Consider the following 18,335-nt stretch of genomic DNA (forward strand, 5'->3'; position numbering starts at 1 on the left):
GATTTACAGTTCCCTCAGCTAACCCTAGGAGATGGTGCCAGTGGACTCAATTCATCCAGAGGGTACTCTACCAACAAGCAGACAAATCAGAAGCCTGTAGGCACCTTCAAGTGGCAGTTGCTTGGGAGATTGCTCTCATCATGGCTGAGGGATGGTGGGACCCCGCAGATTGGACTCCTCACCACTAAGGAAAGGACATAGTGAAACTAGGCGTTCATAACAATGCCATCTTTCCCAAGAATACCCAGAAGTCACAAAACTGCTGGATTTACTTATAGCACCAGTTTGATCAATCCTAGTCTGGTACTTTCTTCTCTTTAGCCTTCCAGCTAACCCTTTCCCTATAAGCTTGAAGCATAAATTCATACTCTATCTATTAGCTAGAAAGTTGCTCTCACTTTGGAGACAGAACTCAGGGCACCCAAGTATGATCCTAATAACTCTTCCCCACATTCCCCATTTATTTGCATTAGCTCATGTAGGACATCTTAGGAAAAGCCAGGTGACCTAGCTTCAGAAAAGCCTGGGCAACATATTAAGAAGGCTTTTGTACTGAGGGTGCACAGTTCTATCAGGACCCCTGCAGGGCCAAAATCCCTGTTCATGCCGGTCCTACTCTTAATTCCTCTTTCTCTAGGCTTTTCTCACCCATCCTGCAAGGCTCCGGTTTCAGCTATTGTAGTATTCATAGTCTCACACCACCTACCTTTGCCCACCATTGTTAGGGCCTTCCACTCCTGGCCACCCAGGTGAACTCATACACCATCTTGCTACTTAACTCTTGTCTTAGAAAAAAAATAATCTTCTGACACTGAACCCTGCTTGCCTCTTTCCTATTTATCCAGTTGGGGAATCTCTGACTCTAGGCTCTCAGTCCTAATCCTACCATCAACCCAAGCTGGTGACTGATGCCTCGCTTTTTCTAGCCAGGCACCTGCCTCTCTTCTCTCCAAATCCCCAGTATGGAGGGAAAGGTACCCTTCCTTGCTCAAAACTTCCATAGGCAGCTACCCTACTACATGGTCACTATAAAACTCATCAGATTTTTCTGGCCACTGAAATTTTACCAGTGCTTCCCTCACTAAAGGAGATACTGTATCTTGCAGACCATTTCCAAAGGGATCTCTTTCTCCCTCTCTCTTTCACAGTACCACTCTTTTTCTTTCATCAGGGAAGGATATCTCCTGTGTCTGGAAGTGCCTTCTCCATAAGGACAACCGGAGCCTCTACTACCTCCATGCAGAACATACCTGCCAAGAGAAAGAGGAGCCTGCCATCTGATCTACTGTATCCTTTAACACCAGGCACTACTCCAGTTCAGTTTTTTAACACTGTTTCCCTTCAAACCTTCCTTTCTCATCCTATTTCACCACCTCCCTTCTTTTAAACTTTGGTAATCTTCCCACAAGCCAGGATTGCAACGGTGAAACATGAAGAACATAGTACAGTTGTGTATGCTTACCATAAATGTAGATATTTGGGTATATTCACTGTCATATTTTCCTCCCTCATTCTCCTCATAGCTTTCAGGGAGGCTATTACTTTTTCTCATGTACCAAGGATCCTTCCTCTACACTCCTGCCTGCCTGCCTAGGGATCCTTGCCCTGTCTATCTGGTCTTGACCTGCTGTTCCATGTGCCATGGACACCTACTATCAACTCCCTCCTGCGTAGGGATCCTTGCCCTATCCATCTAGCTTTGACCTGCTGCTCCTGTTGGGAGGACTCCAAACTACAAGGGGCAGGAAAACAACAGAGCCAATGACATAAATGGACTCGACTTATACCCCAGTGTACTGATGTCAGTCAAGTACATCCACCAGTTATAGGAGGAGGGACGAGTTTTACTCTGGTAGTTGGGCTAGCCGAGGGCTTCCACAACAGGAAATCCCACAAGTCAGGACCGCAACAGTGAATACACTTGAATATGTACATTTATGGTATGTGTACACAACTGTACTTTCTGAATGGTCACAGTTCAGTCCAGTCTGCCATAGTTGTGGAAAGACGATTGGATGTACTCTATGGCTCAGTGTCCTTGTCCCTGTTGAGATGAAAGCTCTGAAGGGCTTGGCACCCAAACCTGTCTTTTTAGTCGGCTCAAGCTGTCTGACATTTTGGGTGCGTGGAAGGTGGCCTGATGTTTTAGTAGCTGGCCGGCTGTTATATCCTTGGCAGGATGTAATCTTTATAGCTAAGGCTGCTGCAGCAGTGATCATTTGTAGATCTACTGTTATGGTAAGTTTACTTACACAACTGTACTACTTCTAACTTTTGTATTATCTTCAATTTAGTCTCTTCCCACATAACTTTATCTGCTGTAACAGAAGCCTTTTTAATTCTTGCACCTAAATAATTTGTTATTATGTCCTCTGAAGTATGGGTATTGCTGAAAATCAAGTATGTGTGCATAATTTGCTGGTATAGCTTTTGTTTTATTTTCATTTATTTTGTTATTAATTTGAAAAGATATAAAACTGTCTCAAAATTTTCCACAGCTCTGAAATGCCCATTTTGTGGATTTAACAAGCACAAAATAATACCATTTGAAAAAAAGGCTAACTTTTCTTGTTTACCATACCAGTTATATCTTTTGAGTTTGTGCATCCCCTTTTCTTTGCTATTGGCATTAAACGTAAGTCAAATAACAAGAGTTGAAAGAGGGCATTCCTGCATGGTTCCTCTTTTCAAACACAGTTTTTCAGAGTGGAGCCCTTTCCCCTTTATTCTTATATAGCCTTCTTATTAATGCTATTATTTTACCAGGGAATGAAATGTTACCATTGCTCTACTCATAAAATCTTAGCTGGCTCTAATGAATGCTTTCTTTGTGTCAAGACTCGTCAACAAAAGTGGTGCTTTCTTATATGCATGATGAGTTTACATTGAGTACTGGTGAGGTTGATGGGTCTAAAACTGTCTAGGTGTGATGTGAATCCAACTTCACCATCCCCAGCTTTGTGACTTTGTGTCAATGCATCCTATTCCCCCAGATTGGGGATAAATCCACATATTAAACATTTTATCATTTATTTAACATGATTGATGGGAGGTTAGTTACGCGTTCCTTCATTCTGTATATGAGGCTACCAGCTCCACCGTCCAGTTTTTGCAGCAGTTACCCATCTATAGTTACATAAGGGATGGTTCTCCTTGCCTCTGTAGCCACTTTAATTTATTGATTTTCTTTTTGTGAAGTTTGATAAAAATGTGCAACTACATTTGCTATATCATGTGCCTGGGTGATTACTTCATAGTTTATTGACAGTATATTAGATTTACAGTTTTCCCCTTTCAGTTTCCTGATATATATACTTTTACTCTGTAATTTAAAACAGTGCTGTTTGTCCAGGAGCACTTTGCTCACTTTATAATCTAAGGTAATCCTTTTTGTTATGGGGCTTCCACCATCTCCCTATATAGTTCATAGGTTGGTAGTAGGCTATTGGCCCTAGGCCCTATGCAAGCCTAGCCATAACAATTCCCTGTATATTTCTTCCCACAATATTTACTTCTCACTAGTTCTCATTTTTCTGCACTAATTCATTTCTCTTTCATAATGCAAAACAATCTTATTATCCAGGCCAGCTCTTCCTGGCTCTATAATATATATCAGTGTAGATTGTCTGGGGTACTGCTTTCCTTCTCCATGGTGTTCATTATCAAAGGCCACTCCACTCCCCACACCGACGTAAGATAGTGTTAATTGTCTAGGGGACCTCCTGCCACCTCCCTAATGTAGAATAGTTCTCATTATCCAAGGTCATACCCTCCCACCTCTCTTAACATATGACAATGCTAGTTGTCCAGGGGCACCTCCTTTAATCTTTCTAATGTAAGAAGGTGCTTATTGATCAGGGGCAGCATCCACCAACCTCCACAGGTACTGGAGTGCTGTCAGAATTGCAGTGATTTGGTCTTGTACACTGCAACATTTTGTGGTGTAACAGGGCAATTCTTGAATATTCTGCTTTTGCAAGTAATTGAAAATACAGCAGTACAATTTAAATTATACCGAGTTGGCATGGAATTCAATAACAATGTAATGTTCCTGTATATAGGGGTCCCCAGTATTGGAATGTGTTATCTCAAGTTTGGATTTAATGAAAGATTCAGTAGTGTAGGCACTGCCGAACATTTTCAAAATTTCCATTGGTTGGTTTTTCTGAAAAATAGAGCTGAAAGTTTCATTTTAAAGCAAAATGTATACATTTTAATGTGGTGTGCAGGAAATTGAATGGGATGGAATGGAATGGATTTTGTAGGTGTGTGTGTGTGTGTGTGTGTGTGTGTGTGTGTGTGTGTGTGTGTGTGTGTGTGTGTGTGTGTGTGTGTGTGTGTGTGTGTGTGCGCACGTGTGCATGCACATCTATGTGCAAGTATTCACAGTTGCTGTTTATATTTTTCAAGAATCCTGCCTAAGGGCTATTCACTGAGGTATATTGACATCAGAATTAATTTTTGCCTCCACAAGAAAATAACATATTTGTACTATCTATGAACACAATCTTGCTTAGAGCAAGCCTTTCGGCTGTTTTATTTTTAACAGTGTAAGTTCAGAAGTCTGAGATTCATTAGTGTTATTGTCAACATTCTCTGTTCAAAAAGCAACTTAAACTGTTCCTCTTAAGCTCCAGGATCTGTCCATGCCAGGAGCCTACCTAACCAATTTCCATCCTTTTTAACCTCACCTCATTGATTTTATCTCATCTCTCTACCTCTGCTATCAACTTCACAATCTTTCTCTTTTCCATACTCCCTTCATATAGTTGCCTTCTCTACTCAGGTTATCTCACTTCATATAGTTGCCTTCTCTACTCAGGTTATCTCACTTCTTAGTATCCACTGCAGATACTTCTTCTAAAACAGTGTAATCGGAGTAGGTTTGCATCTGAATTCTTTGCACTGTATCATATTTTTATTATTATCAGTGAGATGTATGCTGTTGTCATGATCAGTTTTGTCACTCACTTTCAACTGTTAAAATTGAGATATTTATGCTGCTGTCATCAATTTTATCACTAACTTTTAACTGTTAAAATTGTTGCTCATGTAAATTTTCATCATTGCACTATTGCACACTAATTACTTTGTATATAGTCTCTCTTACTGTGGATTTTCTGTAAATACATTGGAGCTTTTCTCCTCAGTTCTCCACTGAAAATGGGCTTCTAGCTCAGTTGGACTAACCTGGTTAACAAATGTCAAATCAGTAAATAAATAGCTATTCATGTGTGTATGTATGCAAGTGCAGACTCAGTGTAAGCTGAACCACCACATATATTCACTATCAGTAGGGACCATGTAACAGAAGCACACACAGGCATATGACCTCCTTTCTATAACAGGTTACAGTGAGCAGGCATTAGACTGCATTCTTGTAGAGAAGGAAGCCAGAAGGCAACTGGGGCCACAGGAGAGTGCTGTACACTGCAATTTGCAACATGCATCAAGCCCCAATTTTATACATCTGTTCTTTTGTATGTTAATCAGTAGCCGGATTGAGCATCACATAGTGGAAAACTAATTTGTTTTTGACTATGCCATGTTCTGCATATAGCAGATAGGCATAAATTCTTTGTCTTCTTGTCCATGGTTACTGAGCTAGACAAGTCCTCTCCTTCTCTCCTTTACATGTACATCTCTCCTTCTCTCCTTTATATGTATATGTTTGTAGATGTTTGTATGGTGCAGTAGGAAACATGAATAAACATGGATCCTTATGGGCTCTGTGAATGAAATGTTTTTGAGTACGACCAGTAGTAAGTTGTGTTGCTTTTAAGTCTTTTATCCAGTTCTTACAAAATCTGGTGTACTTCTTGACCTCAAATTTCTTCATATTACTTGCTGATAAGAACCTTGGAACCGAGCATGTAGAAAATAAATTGCTAGAAAAAGAAAGACTTTTCAGTTCACTTTAGAAAGCTTTTATTACAAAGACATCCATGCTTTCCTAATGTTCCAGCCAAGTGGAGGACAACCACTGTCATCTCATTGCACAAAAGTGGAGCATAAGCCTAAGTAGCCTGATCTACAAGGCCATGGAATGGATTATCATGGACCTCATTAACAGGGACATTGGCAACCTCCAAACACTCGACCCCACACAGTTTGGCTTTGTCAAGGGGAGGTCATGTCTGCTAAGTCTGGTTGACTTCTTTGAAACAGTCACCAAAGCCATGGACGAAGGGAAGATGGGTGCACACCACCTACCTTGACCTGTTCAAGGTCTTCGACACTATTCCTCACTCTGGAATAGTAGACAAATTCTCTCAACTAGGTATCAATCTATATGTTATCAGATGGGTAGCAAACCAGCTCATTGTTAGAACCCACCTAATCAAAATAGGGGAACCCACCTCAAGCAGTAGATCCGTAACAAGCGGCATAGCCCAGGGATCGGTCTTGGGGCCTCTGTTATTCGGGATATACTTCTCTGAGGTGTAGGCCAAACCTGTGAGCTATGGCTGACCAAGACTGTAGATGACTGCAAGCTGGGCATGGTCATCAATTCCCCAAGTGATGTGGACGTCCTCCAAGAGGGTCTCACCCAAAAAAATGACTGGTGCCAGAAGTATGGGCTCAAGCTGAATGCCAAAAAATGCATCATCATCCCCTTTGGGGAGAGTGATGTCCCCACATATTATCACATTAATAACAATGTCCTAAGCACGCATTCAGTCATGAGGGATTTGGGCACCCAGGTTGATAGCAACCTGACTTTTGACCACCATGTTGCTTCCATTGTATGGAATGCTTTCTATATGGTGCACCTCATAACTAAGGGTATCTCATCCAGGGACAAGGAGGTCATAACATCCCTGTATTCTTCCCTTATAAGGGCAATTATTGAGTACAATGCCCCCCTTCGGCATGTACCTCACAAAACACATGCAGCAGCTGGAGAGACCACAGAGGTTCCTCACCAGAAGAATCCAGGGCCTCAAACATCTTCCCTACACAGATAGGCTAAAAGCTTTGTCCCTCTACTCAGTTTCATGCAGACTCCTTAGAGATGACCTCTGTCTGGCATACAAAGCAATCTCAGGCGCTGCCTTGATGGGGCTACTGCATATCCGCAAGTCAGGCTCCACTCGAGTAACCTGCAAGCGTGACCTCAACCTAGTCTGTGACATCAATAGGACTTGTTGGCGGGACAGATTTGTGTCCAAGAGACTCCCCCATCTGTGGAATAGACTCCCTCTCCATGTCAAGCAGTGTACCTCATTGTCCCTTTCCAAGCACAACCTGGATAACTAGATGGGAAACAGAAAATACACCCATGGGATTCCACCTGTGTCCCTGCTGTACAGGGGCTTCGGGTGCTGACTTGTCTAAACATGGGCTAAACTCTTGGCTAGGCTTATAAGGGCCTCAGGGCCAATACCCTAGTAACTTCCTATGATCCTATATCAGTTTCCCATACACATCAAATAAGAGTTGCACAGATTATTAGTGATTGTTTGATCGTAACATTTTAACTAACTCTGTTACAGCTGTGCAAAGATATATTCATACATGTTTTATGTACGTTTGTATTTTTACTATATTCATACATGCTTATATGTACATTTGTAAATTTTTACAGGTGTAATTTCAAATTATGTTTAATAACATTTGAATAATAAAACATAGTAGACTGATTTCAAAAAAGTTAGATATGAGTAGAAAACAATGAGATACAGTTGTTCTAATGATGTTGAGTGGAGAGATCAGTGAGCAAGACTGAGAGAGAGTGAGAAGGAATTGAATTAGAACAAGGTCTGCAAAGTGATTGGCACTGTGAAATGAAAAAAAAAATTATGTACACAACATGAATCGGATATGGTTAATCAAGGATTTCATGTACATTTCATTTCTGTAATGTAGGCATATAAAAGGTGGCCTGCACAATAGAGTATATAATGAATTTCTGCATGAGGGTTGCCATAATAGTTGACCTGCTTACCTTGTAGACACAGGGTAGAGGGTTTGATTCTCATCTTTTGGGAAGCATGGCTAGGCCTAACCCCCCAGGATCGATAACCTAGCAATCACTTATTAGAGTATGGATCTGTGGTGGGAGACGCATCTTTCATCAGCTGTTTATTGACATTTTTTGAGTTTCTGGGGTAGTTTCATATCAGATGTTTTGTAAGACTTTACCACTTCCACAGTCCACATAACAAATGCAAGCAGAAGAGAGCAGCACTATGTATTTATTCTCATCCTTTGCAGAAAACCATGCCATGTTATTAGTATTTAATGTTGTATTAGGCTGTTTTTCATGCGACAGAGTATCCTGTAACCCTTACACCATACTTAAGCATATATAGTGGATGAGCGCTCAGTAGAAGTATTATAATGTAAAGAAAAGTCTGTTTTCATTTGTTTATTTATTGGTTGATTGATTGATACTTGTTTACTGAGATAGTGCACCGATTACAGTGGACCATTTGCAGGCATAGCCCAGATGATTACGATCACTTAAGAAATGAGCAAAACATATCTACAGATACAAGAATGTGCTATAAAACATATACGTATTTATAGATGCACAAATATGATACATTTATTATTATTTTTTAGTTTTTGATTACTTTTTGTACTATGTTGTGAACTATACTTGTTGTCTGATTGATATACCCCTCTTTAAAGGCATAACAATTACTTGTTTATACTACTGTACAGTTTAGTTTGTGTTATGCATAGCATGTGTTGTTCACTCTGTTTACAGTACTTAATGTATTTATTTGCCTGCCATGTTTTACTTCATTTGTATTTTCAATGTAAGTGTCTCTTAATTCTAATCTATTTTGTTGTTTGTGTCTTGCTTTTACCACCTTGACCCTGATCATGGCTTAAAAAAGTATCTGGACTTGTCCACTTATCTGGTTAACAAATGTTAAAAAAATAAATAAATAAAATAAAAAGTAACTGTACAAAGCTGCACTAGATGGTGATTGTGTGACACTATATATATATTATCATGGTACACATGACTGTCCAGAATGACTGGTGCTCTTTCTGCATCAAAACAATAATATCTGTCGGTTTTTGGAATACATTGGCTGTTGGTTTCCAGTCCATTGGTTGTCTGCCTTATACCACATATAACATAGGTAAGCCTGGAAGTGGAGTACCTGTTTTGTATGTCAGTTTACTCTGTTTTACGTATGTGATGAGTGTACATCACATGGAGGTGTCATTTAGAGCATCATTTCCATAGCCCTGGTTGATGCAGAGGTGTATTAATATCCTTGTTCATGTTTTATACTCAGCTTTCACACAGCAGACAACACTACCTGTTGTGCATGTGTGTGTGTGTGTGTGTGTGTGTGTGTGTGTGTGTGTGTTTATTCTCATGCATGGTGCTTGTTTATATGTGGCACACAAATCAAATGTTACTTCTTCTGATTTGAATTTGAATACCCATTTCTTATTTTCATTTCTGTGTCAAAAAGATCAGTATTTCATTTGTTTTGATTTGGATGCTTTCTCCTTCTGTACAGGTCGTTATACAGTGAACCCCTGACCCCTTCTTCTAACACCAGCTTGAGTCCTGCTGACTCTCCAATTCGTGAATTTACTTTTGAAAAGCCAAGCCTTCCATCTGCAGCTGACTGGTCAGAATTTCTAAATGCGTCCACCAGTGAAAGAATGGAGAATGAGTTTTCCCAGCTGACATTGTCAGATTACGAACAGAGGGAGCTGTACGAAGCAGCAAAGCTTGTGCAGACAGCATTTAGAAAATACAAGGTAAATTAAATGAACTTCTGTGACCCACAGATGCAGGAACTTCAGCAGTTTCTCAATACATAGGAACACACACACACACACACACACACACACACACACACACACACACACACACACACACACACACACACACACACACACACACACACACACATCTGTTAAAGCCAATCCATAATAGCAAATCAAAACATTTCTCATTTATTAAAATGTAATTTTGCTGTCCTGAATAATATAGAAAATAATTAAGCCAAGTCTTAGCTGTTTAAAGTCTTTTTATTGAGTTTTTAGTATTCTGTGTTGTATTTTCTTTTTGTGTTGCATTGTACCCTTAGCAATCCCTACATTAAGTTTCTCCCTTCAGTCTTTGCCAACCCACTGTGAAGATTCAAACTTCAGATGTTACTTCAGGGAACTTCCTGAAACAAATAAATTCTTTAGGATTGACAGTCATTTAAGATTCATAGTCATTACCATACCTCTTAAGAGGAAGAAAGAAATCTGGACAAAGCCTAAAATAATGGGGAGGGGCAAAGGCCCAAAACTAGGGACAGATTTTAAATATTGCTCGAATAAGCATAGAAAGTTGCTAGAATAGTAAGATTTGTGTTAGCATACATTTTCTGAAGGATATGTTGTCTGGAACTCAAATGTATGTCATTATTTAGTAACTTTAGTTTTTTGTGAGTTGCCAGAAAACTACAAGTATTATGAAGAACAGAACAAAAATATGAGGCAAAAATCTGGACAGTTGAGAGGTATGGATTAGCATCCCAGTTAAAATTATTTTTTCCTGTTGTATCTGTGCTGATTAAGACCCATTATGTTTTCTCCCCAGATGTCCATACACCATACTTTCACAAGGTCTATCTTTAATTTGAGACTATTTGTATATTGAATAGACAAGGTTACCTGCTAACTTTTTGAGGGGTGTAAACCACGGAAAATTCAGCATGAAGTCTAAATGTAAATTTCCTTTACGAAGACTACTATTGATGCATTTACTCCCTTCTTTACTTTTCTTAGAGTGGGAGATACAAAAGGAAAGATACAAAAAAAGCATCCCCACCTGAATTTCCTGATTTTTTTCTCAAAATTCGGTCTGGTAGTAGTCAGATGCTAGTCTGGTCTGAAATATGATAAGGGTGCTCTCAGTATACAGACTAATTTTCCATTGAGGCAATATATTTAGAAGGAAGATATTTTCGCTAGAAAAATATCACATGCTGACAAATAATTATTAAATGTGTTATCAGTAGCCAGTTAGAATTAAATGTAACAATAAAGTTCTGAAACTGTGTTCTTTTCAGGGCAGTAGATGGTCTCTGAAAAGCATATTGCGACTGTAATATTTCTTGTAGTTTTCTTGGTGCTTTTTTGTTCTTTCAGGCAAGCTCCCAGTCAAAACTGCAAGATTATGAAAGTTTAAGTTACTAGAAAATTCTAGTTAAAAAAAAAATCTTGTCAAAATTTGCAGAGATTCTGTGCCTTTATGAGCTGTATTCTCTCCTGCCATCTTCAATGAGAAATTTTCACTCCTGTGTGTCCGTCTGTCTGTCTGTCTATCATATTCAATACGGCACATATCTAACATTTTAATAAGTCAGACATATTTAGGATTTACATTCCTTTTTCCATCAAGACTGTTTAATATTTGACTTAAGAAACTAGGTATGTTACTCGTTAGGTAGGGCAGTAGAGATGCCAGGGTTATTTTTTGTATAACTGGCACACCATCTTGTTTCACAAAACCTTTATTATAGGGTAAGGGATGAGCTCTCATTAGGGATATACATTTGTTTGGGTGGAAGTCACCCTTAGACCATCTGAGCTGTGACTCTTGTTGTCTAACCCAAGCGTGCTTTGAAATGAAATCTGCCTGTAGTCACAGTTAACACAATTCAGGAGACAGCAGAAGTCTGCTTTGCTCAGGTGATTAGTTGTGGCACCTCAGCCGATATTTGTCTATGGAAGTAAACAGATTGTTGTGTCAGCCACTGTCTGTGCTTCACACTGGAGATTCACCTGTAAGATTTTGGTTTGGTGTTGGGTGTAAAGTACTTCAAGAAAAAGAAAGTCAGACCACCGAAGGTAGTCCACATCCAAAGTAAATTAAAAACAAACAGTTGAACGTACCACCATTTCACATAAAAACTTTAATGCAACAACACCAATAAAATAGGCAAACAGGAAAAGCGCTTTCAGCCTTAGCCTTCTTCAGATCCTGTTTACTGGGCCTAAGACTAAATGTTTAAAAACTTGAATAGACCAATCATGGTCTTTTGAAAATCATTGCATCACTTCCTCATACAGTAGCTGTCACTCAAAAGAACTACTCCTTCAGTTTACATCACTTCTTCATAATAGCTGTCATTCATATGAAGCATTCACCATGGTAGCTGTCACTCAAATAAACACTCCCTTAGCTTGGACCAATAGTGTTGAAGCTATTGCTATCTCCTCCCATTCAGACCACATTCTTTCACAATTGGTTTCAACGGTACCATTCCATTTAAGCCTGGAGGGCAACCAGCTCTTAGGTCTATTATCCATTTCAGTTCTTCTACCTCCATTCTGTTCTGCAAGCCACCTCCTCTCGATGTTTCTTTCACAATAGAGATGACCATAAAATTGAACGAGTGGGTGTTATTAAGCTTCACATGGGAATAGAGGGCATTTATATCCACTTTATTCCGTATATCAGATAAATGCTGCATTATACGCTCTTTTAGCATTCTGTTTGTTTTGCCTATGTAGTAGGCTGTGCAGAAAGAGCATGTAGCGATATAGATCACATTTTTGGTGGTACAAGTAGCCCGGCTTTGTAAGCTGTAGCATTTTCCAGTTTTCGGATGTTTGAAAACATTACTTGTATTAATCGAATGATAAGCTTTGCAGCAGCCGAGTGCTTTATGTGTATATGCAATATTGCTTGCTCCTTTATTAATGCCGTCCATATGTCATAATAGCCTCTTCAGGTTCTTCTTGTTTCTGAAAGTAAAGCTGGGATTATCACCAATGATTTCTTTTATTTTGGCATCAGATGTCAATACTGGCCAATACTTTTTAACGACATCACATATCGTCTTGTTGTCAGTACTATAAGTTAGAGTGCATCTTACTTTATTTGTAGTTGATATTATTGAACTTGTTTGCTCATAACTTTGATACTTGAAGTAATAGGGTCTCCTTTTAGTAGATCTTAGCTCACTTGCTCTCATAGCATTCATCCTAGTGGCTTTTTCAGTATAACCTCTCTCCTTGAAGTTTTTTAATAGTTCCTTAAGTTCCTTCAGGAAAGTTTCCTCTTTGGTACATAACTTCAAAATACGTGTCGTTTGATTATCCACTATATTCCTGAAAATATGCCTGAGATGCATGCTGGCGGAATGCAACATATGGCTGTGCCACATAGGTTTTCTATACAATGCAGCATCAATGCCTGTGGAACCCAGATGTACCTTCACATCTAAGTACTCAATCTCTTTATCAGATGACTTCCCACAGAAGGAAAACATCATCCACAAATCTATTGTAGAATAACAGTTATCCATTCCATCTGTTTCTCTCATCTACAAACCATTGCTCTTCCCATTGCGCCAAAACAAGGTTCACATAGGTGTTTACACAGGGGGTGCCCATGGCTACCCCCCATTTCTGCCAGTAGTGTTTATTTCCATATATAAAGACATTGTTCTCTAGCACTAACTCTAAAAGGCTACATAGAAGGTCAACATCCACCAGTTCATGATCAGCACATTCTCTTATGACCTCTATTCCATACTCATTCAGAATACATGTAAATAAACTGTTCACATCCATTATCACCAATAAAAGACCTTCATAAGAGTCTCTTAGTTCCATTATGTCAGACAATTGCCTTAGGAAATGTGCCGAGTCTTTTAAGACTGTCTTTGCTGCAGGTAGAATTTTTTTAAGCTCACCTTCTAGATAGATGGAAAGTGTCTCAGTTATCCACCCTCTACCTGCTGCTATAGGGTGCATGGGCGGATCAAAGCAATCTTTATGGATCTTTGGTAGTCCACGTATGACAGGTATAGTGGGGAAAGCTACTGCAAAAAAATCATATAGCTCCTTGTTGATACATCTGCTCATCAATTTCTCATATCTTGTACATTTAGCACCAGTTTATCTACATCCTTTTTACTGATCACAACATAGGTATTCCTATCACTCAACATTTATTCCATTTTCCTAACATAATCATACGAATTCATCACCACCAGTGCACCACCTTTGTCTGCTGGTTTTATTATTATATCTGTCCTTTTCTGTAATGGAACTAAAAGACTCTTATGAAGGGCTTTTATTGGTGACAATTGATGTGAACAGTTTATTTACATGTATTCCGAATGAGTATGGAATAGATGCCATAAGAGAATGCGCTGATCGTGAACTGGTGGATGTTGATCTTCTATGTAGCCTTTTAGAGTTAGTGCTAGAGAACAATGTTTTTATATATGGAAATAAACACTACTGGCAGAAATGGGAGGGTAGCCATGGGCACACCCCCTGTGCAAACACCTGTGCGAACCTCGTTTTGGTGCAATGTGAAGAGCAATGGTTTGTAGATGTGAGAAACAGATGGAATGGACAACTTTTATTCTACAATAAATTTGTGGATGATGTTTTCCTTCTGTGGGAAGGGAACGCTACGCTAAATGAGTTGGTTGATTTCTTACTGAGTAAGAACACATTTCTGAAGTTTGATGTTAAGTCATCTGATAAAGAGATTGAGTACTTAGATGTGAAGGTATATCTGGGTTCCACAGGCATTGATACTGCATTGTATAAAAAAACTATGTGGCGCAGCCGTATGTTGCATTCCGCCAGCATGCATCCCAGGCATATTTTCAGGAATTTAGTGGATAATCAAATGATATGTATCTTGAAGTTATGTACCAAAGAGAAAACCTTCCTGAAGGCACATAAGGAACTGTTAAAAAACTTCAAGGAGAGAGGTTATAATGAAAAAGCCACTAGGATGAATGCTATGAGAGCAAGTGAGCTGAGATCTCGTGTCAAAGTTATGAGCAAACAAGTTCAATATTATCAACTATAAATAAAGTAAGATGCACTCTAACTTATAGTACTGACAACAAGATGATATGTGATCTCGTTAAAAAGTATTGGCCAGTATTGACATCTGATGCCAAAATTAAAGAAATCGTTGGTGATAATCCCAGGGCGGCCACAGTGGTGCAGCGGTTAACATTGCCGCTTCAGAGCAAGAGGTTCTCCGGTTCGATTCTTGGCTGGGGTGCCTTCTGTGCGGAGTCTTCATGTCCTCCCTGTGGTTGTGTGGGTTTCCTCCGAGTGCTCCAGTTTCCTCCCACATCCCAAAGACATGCAGTAGATGTATTGGACACTCTAAAATTGGCCCTAGGTGTGAGTGTGTGCGTGTGTACGCCTTCTGTGGAAGATTGGGCACCGGGCTGGCAACTTGACACTGTAAAACTCCACTGCCAATCATGAGCAGACAGATGATCCACTGTGGCGACCTCTAACCGGGAAAATCCGAAAGAAGAAGAAGAAGTTGGTGATAATCCCAGCTTTACGTTCAGAAACAAGAAGAACCTGAAGAGGCTATTATGCCATAAGGACAGCATTAATAAAGAAGCAAGCAATACTGCATATACATGTAGAGACACTCGGAAATGTGGCTGCTACAAAGCTTGTCATTCAATTAATACAAGTAATGTTTTCAAACATCCGAAAACTGGAAAATGCTGTAGCTTACAAAGATGGACTACCACCAAAAATGTAATCTATAACGCTACATGCTGTCTTTGCGCAGCATATTATATATGCAAAACAAACAGAATGCTAAAAGAGAATATCCTGCAGCATTTATCTGATATACAGAATAAAGTGGATACAAATGCCCTCTCTTCACATGTGAAGCTTAATAACACCCACTTGTTCAAGTTTATGGTCATCTCTTTTGCAAAAGAAACATCGAAAGGAGGGGACTTGCAGAATAAAACGGAGGTAGAACTCAAATGGATAATAGACCTAAGGGCAGGTTGCCATCCAGGCTTAAATGGAATGGTACCATTGAAACCAATTCTGAAAGAACGTGGACTGAATGGGAGGGGATAGCAATAGCTTCAACACTATTGGCACAAACTAAGGAAGTGTTCATTTGAGTGACAGCTACCATGGTGAATGCTTCATATGAATGACAGCTATTATGAGGAAGTGATGTAAAGTGAAGGAGTAGTTAATTTGAGTGACAACTCCTGCATGAGGAAGTGATGCAGTGGGTTTCAAAAGACCATGATTGGTCTATTCAAGTTTTTAAACATTTAGTCTTAGGCCCAGTAAACAGGATCTGAAGAAGGCTAAGGCCGAAAGCGCTTGTCCTGCATGCCTATTTTATTGGCATTGTTGCATTAAAGTTTTTATGTGAAATTTGTATTCTGTTCATCGTGGTACGTTCAACTTTTTTTTGGAGTGTAAAGTAGGCAGGCTGTGGAATCAAAGAAAAAACATTTGTTATGATCATAGGTATAGTGGGGACATTTTTACTGACCTTAGTAATTGCACAGGAGACATAGCTGTCTCTCTGGGGGTGAGGTTGATGTGGCAGGTCATAGCCCCTACATATTAAGTTTTTGTTATTTTATATACGTACATTTTAGTGTTTTCATTGTTTAGTAATGCGTACTTGAGTTTCATGTTTGGTATTTTGAAATGCTACAATGTAGCAAGCAATGAAATATACAGAAAGGGGCGTCATATGTAACACCCTACCCCCAGGTGCATGCTTGCTTGAACATAAACACACACACACACACACACACACTCATTAATCCAATATAATATGGCGAACTTCATGTGTGCTCTGAGTTATCTTTTCCAAGAACATTTACATTTAATAAATGCTGAGTACTGCTGCTGACCTTCTGGCAGTGAGGCAATGCAGCTGTCTGTACTGTTGGTAGGCCAGTAGGCCAGATTAAGGAATGAGGTCATATTGTTGGCAGAATTGGCAGAGAGGGACATGACAAAATATCCAAGGACCTGCAGTCTATAGTGGAGATGGCAGTAGAATGTAACAATACATTGTGCTGCCCCTGTTGGAGACCAGGCACCTTGCATGATGCTGCTAAAACAATACAAAATGATGGAGAATTACAGGCATCCAGTGAGTATTATGCATCATTGTGTGTTCGGTGTATGTAGTATGATTCCACTTTGGCTTCCAATGACTGACTAATGATTTCCATCCCACATGAGTCCAGCTCTCTCTAGCACAATACTCTCTGATCCTTAATGTTAAGTAGCTGACAAAATCTACCTTGTAAGATATCAAGCACCACCCTCCCACCCAAAAAAAACAGGCTGTCTAGCATCTCAAAAAAAAAGGAGCTGGTAGTGCTACCACTTATGATGGATGAGTCTGGAAGGGACATAAAATCTGAGGATCACACTGGTCAGGCAAGAAATAAGAGTTTTTATTTATGTATACTTTGTTGATCAGATTTGCCCAATTAGCCAATGGACTCTTTTCAGGGGAGACCCGAAGTGATATTCATGCTGAGTTGGGAAATTTTGCCAGGGCACCAGGGAATTTCCCCACTTTTATAAGCGCAGTTGAGATCTTTTTCATCCACCTGAGCTGCCACACATTCAAGCAAATGCGACCTTGTTTTAATAACTCCTATGATGGCACACCCAGGAGCAGTGAAAAGTGTTATTACTGTTTTTACAATGTCGACAGTGATCAACCAGATATTTTGGCCAATATTTATGGCTTTGTAATTTGGGTAGAAGGTAGGGATGAGGGGAATGGAGTGGTGAGAAGTACTGTTACTGTTTTTACAGTAATACTGGCAGTGATGAACTGCATATTTTTGATGCTGGCAGTGATCAACCAGATGTTTTGGGCAATGTTTCTGGCTTTAAGATTTGTGTGGGCAGTTTGGATGAGGGGAATGGAGTGATAAGATAAGAGTTTATTACTGTTTTTTCAGTAATACTGACAGTCATCAACCAGATAGTTTGGTCAGTATTTTTCTGGTTTTGTGATTTGTATAGAACAGCTTGGGTTGTATTACTTTAATGTGTGACAACTTTATTGTGTAGACTGTGGAGGTGAAATAATATTACATGGCCATCAGATATTGTAGCTAGAACTGCTGGGTTGAGGTTGTCTTTCATTTATTATAAAGAGTCACTTTCTGGCTTTCAAGGAACAGTGTGCTTTTGAGAGAAGTAATGTGTATTTACAGGCATTTTAGGTATAATAGCTGTGGCTGTCTTTTCTGGAAGAAAATGGCTAACTGCTTACTACTGTTTGCTTATTATTTTGGCTTTGAATGACTAATGTGATCATCTGAAACAACATGCAGTATTTTAATTTGTGTCAGCTGTTTGGAGCAAAGGTGATATGCATTACACTGTTATCCTCTTTTGTCACAATCAGACGTCTGAATGCATCTGCTTGGTGGGGGTTGTCTGGATGAAAGTAACTGACTTTTTTGTCACCTGTGCAGTTTAACAGTGGTTTCTCAAAAAATAACAAGAGATAAATTAATCACAAAATACCCACACTTTCAGCCCCTGCACAACAA

The 18,335-nt window shown here is 39.5% G+C and overlaps 1 protein-coding gene across 5 annotated transcripts in view; it reads left to right on the forward strand.

Annotated features, from left to right (window-relative positions):
• Positions 1 to 18,335, forward strand: part of CAMTA1 (calmodulin binding transcription activator 1) — a 2,166,856-nt gene that overhangs the window by 1,325,226 nt on the left and 823,295 nt on the right. For all 5 annotated transcript variants that reach the window (XM_044056441.1, XM_044056437.1, XM_044056440.1 and 2 more), the window contains one exon: positions 9,492 to 9,738. In XM_044056441.1, coding sequence (XP_043912376.1) covers positions 9,492 to 9,738 — 247 coding nt within the window. The remainder of the gene's footprint in view (positions 1 to 9,491; positions 9,739 to 18,335) is intronic.

The sequence above is a fragment of the Protopterus annectens genome, chromosome 14.part0 (assembly GCF_019279795.1).
Source record: "Protopterus annectens isolate FY-2018-M chromosome 14.part0, PAN1.0, whole genome shotgun sequence".
In the NCBI taxonomy this organism is placed as follows: Eukaryota; Metazoa; Chordata; order Ceratodontiformes; family Protopteridae; genus Protopterus; species Protopterus annectens.